Here is a 7,200-nt window from a genome sequence, read left to right on the forward strand (position 1 = left end):
AAAAAAAAAAAAAAAAAGAACAAATTAATTAAAGGCACAACCAATCAATCCTAAGGAAAAAATTTGAAAATAAATTATTACTCTAAAACTTAGGGTTTATATCGAGCACAGCCTATTCCTGGGCAAGGGGCAGTGTCACCAGCCGTGTTTTGTTTTTTTCATTAATAATAAATTACTTAATCTTAAATTATTTTGTATAGTATATACGAATTCCTTTTTATTTTTACAAGTTACACAATTCATTTAAAATTAAAATTTAATATCACAGACACATTTGCAGATCATTTTCTATAAAACAAAATACTGCAACAATATTATAAACTAAAAACTGAAATATTGTAATAACGCAGGTTTTTTTCAAATCATAATAGATAAAATAGTTATGTCGAAATTATACTAAAAACAGTCACCGAATAACACGGTTTCGTTAAGCACAGGTAATATTTTCACCATACATGAAAACTCTCATTTCTTCAATGGCTTTACACCATTCTAGTGCAAATCCTTCAGGATCTTCCAAATAGTACGTCCGATTAGGCTATAAAAAGAAAAAAAGCAAAATTATATATGTGAAAAATTATTAACTGCTAGCGTACAGAGCAAAATAATCAAAATCGTATAATTACCGTATGAACAAAAAATATCCTGAAATTTTTCGGTTCGACACGCAATTGTGGACTCCAAGGTATTTCACCTTTTAAGGTCATAGAAACAGGATCAGCATAATACAAATGAGGACCCATAGTCAACATTAACATACGCCTTCTTGCAAACAAACCCTAAAAATATTGTATCGAGTCAGTAACGCGTTGGAATATCATTACAGCTATTAAGATCTACCTTTCGCTTGTCGACGAGCCCTTGTTTCACTATAAGATTGCCTTCAACTAGGTTGTGCCATATACTATTGCATTTTTGCTGTTGCAGTTGATGCTGTTTTTCTTCATCAGTCATATGTAGGACTCCAGACCTTTTACGAGGTCTTGGAGCAGGTGCTGGGGTGGTTAAACTACTTTGGGACTCAAGTCCTAACAACCTGGTCAATTGCCTGTAGTCCAAACCTGGTTCTAGGTGATCAGGAACTCGATACTGACTGCGTAATTCCTGGCCCTCGCTGTTACCGGGCAGGTAAGGGTATATTGGAGGTGGGTCCATTTCGTGTAACTTATCAAAATCCAATCCCTCGTAAAAGGGATGAGACCTTATGGATGTGTAGCGCTTGGCATCTTTGGCACCCAATCGCTCATTTGGATCCAATACCAAAAGTTTCTGCACCAGGTCTTTTGCATCGGCGCTGAATCCATCAGGATACACATAGTCGAGACTGAGGATTTTTTTGAATAACATGTATTCACTCCTGTAGGAAAATAAGATACAAAATTAGTAAAAAGTCAATAGCAAAACAATTTTAGAATGTGCTGCTTGCCTGGATCGGAATGGCGGTAAACCAGCTATCATTTGGTAGATAATACAGCCCAAAGCCCATAGGTCTGAACTGGTGGAAATGGTGTTTTCAGTCAACAATTCGGGACTGACGTACTGGGCAGTCCCAACAAAGCTATTGCGTCTTTGCTTGGTTTGTTGATCTTCATTGATGGCACTACGGCCGTCAACGGCGTCAGTCTGTTCAATGATTTTGGAACAACCAAAGTCTGCTACTTTGATATGCATCTTATGGTCGAGCAGTATGTTCTCTGGCTTTAGATCCCTGTGCATGATGTTTAGGTCGTGTAGATGTTCCAGGGCGCGGAGGATCTCGCCGGAATAGAACCTCGTGCAGGCGACGTCAAACGACCCGACCTTGTTGATGTACGGCAACATGTCCCCGTTTTTGGCGTAAGACATGACAAAGTACAATCTTTCAGTGTCCTGAAACGTGCAGTACAGCTTGACGAAAAAACTGGACCCCGAATTGCTCAAGATGTTCAGGGCGTCCTTTTCGCGACGTACCTGTTCGCGTTTTTTCTCTCTGATTATTTGTTGTTTTTCGCAAACTTTAACTGTAAAAAAAAAAAAAAAAATAAATAAATAAAATATTTTTAGACAGTAATATATTTTACAATCGTAATCTGAGAGAACTGAACACACAACAACAAAGGTCGAAACATCCGAGCAACGTTTATTATAAACGAATAATCATTGTAACACAAATATTTACTTAGATATGCGTATCTAAGTAAACACAACTTCAATGAAATTATGAACAATGTTAAACTTAAAAAATAAAAAAAAAGGCAGAAGAATATTAGAAAATTAATCGAGGGTCGATAATACTCAGACAGCAGTTCTGGGTAATGTGCTCATGACGACAACGTAAATGATGCATTGACAAAGTGTTGACGAAACTTTGCCGATTAATAATACACGATTGGAATTAGTGTAACGGCAGTTTAATCAAAAGGCGTCAAGTTGAGTTGGCGCGTTGGGTTGGACCGTTTCTCGTTTACTACGTGCAAACCGATCGATGAAATCGGCGGTGGTTGACTGTTGAATGTGGCGGACTGTGCTCGTTTAATTGAATTAAAGGTCATAAAACACACAAAACGAAGCCGATTGAAACGAGCAGAGTGGGAGACGACAAGAGATGCCGTGCCACTGCGAAACACACAATGGAGGGGGGGAGGGGTGGTATTTAATAATAAATTGTGATAAAGAAAATTACTTACTTGCATGTTCGCGATTCGTGTGGATGTCTTTGGCTAAGTACACCTGAAACAGGAAACGACGGTTAGTAAACGACGACTACAACTATTTGCCATTATTTTCTTATGTATAAACACGGGCAATAAATAACGCGATGATGGTGTGTCGGTCGGTTGTGCAGATAGTATGCAAGTGGTGCGTGCGCACATAGGTCACTGAACCGGTATAAAAACAGTCATGCTAACCAGCCAAGGTCACTGAGTTTATACACGGCGTACCAGAATGCATAAGCACTACTCCGTGGGACAAACTCGCAGTACCGAGAGGAGTCAAAGGTCCTTCCGAGCACACGGGGGTCAGTCACAACGTATACGACGCGCGTTGTTACGTTCCACGCGTAATATGCCGCTCGCAATGGTTGCGCGCATGGGTTTTGCACGCGTTGCTGCCGCTTATCATGATGGTGGTGTGGGCAGCAATCGAATTTCACCAATGACGATCGATTAATTTGCCAATAACAAATACATTGTCTCCTCCCAATCGAGAACTAAACGAATTTAAAAGCACAATGGATACTACGCCCGAATATTCCATAGAACGGACAACGCAGCGGTTAGATAACGCCGCCGCCGCCGCCGCCATTCACGTTTTGTGACGCTCGTAACAATTCAACGATGCACTGCGTACAACGACGATTCATGCCGCCGCCCCCCATCCAACATCCAATAAGCATTATTACCGTGTTTCCCATTGATAGAAAATCGACGATATCGTATGCAACTGCGGTCTTCCGAGTGTCGCGCGCGCGCCAGAGTATAGTTAGCCAAACCGGGTGATTTCAATACTACGGTGTACTTACGGTAGAATAGCTGCCCTCGCCGATGACTCTGCCGAAAATGTAGTCTTTCGGACTTCTTTTGGTGACCGCCATCAACATGCTATCCGTCTTGTCGGTCACTACCGTCTGCTGACCGTTAAGTCCAGTAGTGTTCACTTGAGACGCGGCTGGAAGTACAGGAGGCGGTGGTGACGACGCGGACTGCATCGTCGGAGGCGGCGGCATGACTATTTGCTGCGGCGGCTGATGCGAATAAGTAGACGTTTTGGCGACTGCGACTGCTTTCTGTAAGAGCATGAAAAAAAAAAAAAAAAAAAAAAAAAAAAANCATACAAGTGATACGTTCGGTTCAGACATAATTATAAGGAAAGAACTCGAGCGACTGCACCAACGGTCGTCGCGTCCGTTGACGTCATTTGGCTCTTCGCCCTTACAAAAAAAAAAAAAAAAACCGACACCTCTGATTTCGAGGTGGCGCCGTACACACCAAAAGGCAGACAAAATGGTATACATTTTTCGAGCTGGTTAAAAAAAACCTAATTCTTACGCCGAGCCAAAACTGAACAGTTTCAGAATATTAGTTTAAGCCTCGACTACATTATTCTAATGGAAAAACAACGTTGTCAAACTCATTCTACAGCAACAGCAGCATTACGAATAAATCAAAGGCTGGAGAGGCGGTGGCAACGCGCATAAAAAAAAGTGTCTACAGCGTGAAACCGTATACTCAATTCCGAGAGAGAAAAAAAAAAAAGACAGCTGATCAAATTGGGTGATGGTCGACAGATTCTTATCTCTACCGCCGGCGAAGACAACAACAATATACGACCGTATTATTAAGTATTCGTCGTTTTAGTGTTACATAATGCAGTATAGTTTATGACATGTACTCAGGCAGAATTTCGTTTTGGACGCTAGTCAGAGACCAGTGACCTCGTGACCCGACCGACCGCAGTAGACGGCGCTCAGTGCCAAAATCGTACGACCCTAATAATAAATATCTCAAACGCCGCCGCCGCCGTCTCGGTTACCAATCGCTTATAATAGAATCTTTAAAGATAGTTTCCCAGTCGTCAACACTCGATACAATGAAATCAATTAAACAACAACACGGGCGGGTGTCGAGTCACGCAGACTCTGCCGTCGATAATTGAGGTAGTCTGGTAAAAAAAAAAAAACTAAACGGAAAATGCAATGGACGACGATTGGTGTCAGTGTGCCGCGAGGGCGCCGGCTGCATGCGTACCGCCTCGGTGACGTAACAGGGCGTGGGTCGTAATAACACCCAGGATTGCGTCCGGTAAACTGCGCATATTCCGCATCGGTATTATTGCACGAATTGCGTAGAGCGGCCGGTGGAAGAAATAGTGGTGTAGATGGCCACCACTCTGTGACGTACCTATAGTCGCCGCCGCCGCCGCCGCCGCCACCACTATGCGCGTACCACTTCCGCGTATTGAACCGGGCGAAAAATTTGCTTTACAATCGCAGTTTGTAAGACACGAGTGAAAATAACACGACATTTAAAAAACTACATCTAAATGTCCTCCGCCCCCCTCCCCGAGTTCTTATTAAAAAAAAATGTCGATCGCAATAATATTTCAAACAATTTTCAATTTGCCATTCAAGTGAAATCGCCCAACTTGACGCAAAAGCGACCTCGTCCAAGGATTTCGAAAACCGATCCGGAACTACTACCGCGCGACCTTCACCCAAATAACATAAACTTTAGGAAATTATATAATGGCAAGTGGAAAAATAACAAGTATAGGAACATGATATTTTTCAAATTAATCTCGGCTATAATTACACAAACACATTTTATCACGGTGGAACCAGTATACAATATATTTTTAATAACGCACAAAAGCAAGTGTCTCTCGATAATTATTACTACTTGGTTTCCTACGACGCTGTTTATCTTTGCAAATAATGATACGTAATAAATTACAAAATCGACAGCAACATTTTTTTTTAAAAAGCAAGTATTCTTCTGTTGTAACCAAACGACCTTAACTAACAAATGGCTCGTTGTCTTCGAATGGTAAATACAAAATAATATTACATGCATTTCACACGACCGAGGATTCAACTGGCGTTTGTTATAACAGATCACTTGAAATTTATGACGAAAATCAAAATAAAGCCAGCGTAACTGTCGCCAGACTGAAAGTAGTAACCATTTTTCTCCCGCTTGGTTCTTTTTTATAATAGTACCCAATAAATTTAATACGCTTTGGACAAAATTATGGCCGCCGCACATAAGAAGTAGGTTGCACGGCTCACAAAATTTTTCACTCGCCCACACGATTGTAGCACAAGTATGAATATTTCAATTTAACGTACACCAATTTTGAGATAGAAAAAAAAAAAAAAAACAATATTCCATATGCTTGGAATCTCAATGTCAATGAAAAAAATATCAAATAGCTTAAAAAACATTTATAAAAAAAAATTCTCATAAAAAAGTAAATAAAATTTTAACAATAAAACAAACTCTGTTCGACAACACATGTGTTTCCTTTATTTATAAATCTAAGGATAATGTTATTAGACAAATTTAACACTAGTTACAGTCGGCGACATGCTAATATTATTTTTGCAGAGTACCGCACCACCGCGACCTTGTCAACGCCCAAGGCAGGCTGCCCGCCGCCGCCGCCGTAGTTGTTGTTGTTGTTGTTGTTTTTAGTTGTTTATGGTTTGTTTACGGGGGTCGGTCGGTAACGAGGTCGACTTTCACGCGGCTGCCATATGGTATTTCCCACAATGTTGAGGTTTTTCACTTTCGCCAAGCTAAAAACGGCGTACTCTAACAATATACTGTTGACGGACGACCAGATAATATAATTAACGATTCATTTACAAAAGTACGTAATTCAAAACATTTCGCACCATCATTGCCGCCCCTCGAATAAAGGCGAGAGGGACGTCAATCTCCCTCTACGGGTTAGCTCGCACTTTTTTTTTTTAATACGATATAACCGTATTAATGTGTTTTCCGCTTTTCTTGTACAAACATACGCAGCACACACACACCATGTTGGAAAAAAAAAAAACAAGTTTTTATACGATAATAATTACAATAACACCGAGTGCGTGTTAGTAGTATAGTACTCGACGACTAGCAGCGCTCTTCAAGGACACGCCGACAGAGGGCACCAACCGGGTAATATGGTGAAGCTACCGCCGCTCTCCTCCTCGCCCCATACACACACACACACACGCGCGCGCGCGCGCTACGGGGCTGTTAACCCTGTACACAACGCGACAAATGCGACGGCAGAATACGCGGTATGGCGCAAGGACACGTGGCGGTGTGAACGGCCCTGCGAGGGCGACCGGTACCGGGGGGGTAAGGAGGAGGGCCACCGGGGTCGACGACAAGTTCAATGCCATCTTCACGGACGCGCGCGCGCACTGTTATGATGTGTTCCCAGTATTAAAAAAAAAAAAAAAAAAAAAAAAAAAAACACAAGTTGTATACATCAAAGGAATAGAAAAGCCCGCGCGTTTTTCCTTCGAGGCAGTAATTTCCTTGACGCGCCGCATAGTAAATAATCAAACGGTATTGTACTGGTAAGCAGCGTCGGCGTGAATCATAGTAGTAAAATAGTAAACAACACCACAACGGTGAACCGAGACTACTATCCGCGGTTTTCCCACACAAAAATAGATAATGATTTTATCATGGTTTTTTTTTTTTTTTTTTTTTTTTT

The 7,200-nt window shown here is 41.4% G+C and overlaps 1 protein-coding gene across 2 annotated transcripts in view; it reads right to left on the minus strand.

Annotated features, from left to right (window-relative positions):
- Window positions 1-242: 242 nt before the first annotated feature.
- Window positions 243-7,200, minus strand: part of LOC126896723 (3-phosphoinositide-dependent protein kinase 1) — an 8,931-nt gene continuing 1,973 nt past the window's right edge. Inside the window, exons 2-7 of one of the 2 annotated variants that reach the window (XM_050669749.1) lie at window positions 3,503-3,766; window positions 2,667-2,709; window positions 1,427-2,000; window positions 841-1,357; window positions 627-779; window positions 243-538 (exon numbers count right to left, since the gene is read on the minus strand). In XM_050669749.1, coding sequence (XP_050525706.1) covers window positions 428-538; window positions 627-779; window positions 841-1,357; window positions 1,427-2,000; window positions 2,667-2,709; window positions 3,503-3,766 — 1,662 coding nt within the window. In that variant the 3' untranslated portion in view covers window positions 243-427. The remainder of the gene's footprint in view (window positions 539-626; window positions 780-840; window positions 1,358-1,426; window positions 2,001-2,666; window positions 2,710-3,502; window positions 3,767-7,200) is intronic. The other variant, XM_050669750.1, reaches the window with a different exon arrangement.

The sequence above is a fragment of the Daktulosphaira vitifoliae genome, unplaced genomic scaffold, assembly GCF_025091365.1.
Source record: "Daktulosphaira vitifoliae isolate Bord-2020 unplaced genomic scaffold, ASM2509136v1 Scaffold_1, whole genome shotgun sequence".
NCBI lineage: Eukaryota > Metazoa > Arthropoda > Insecta > Hemiptera > Phylloxeridae > Daktulosphaira > Daktulosphaira vitifoliae.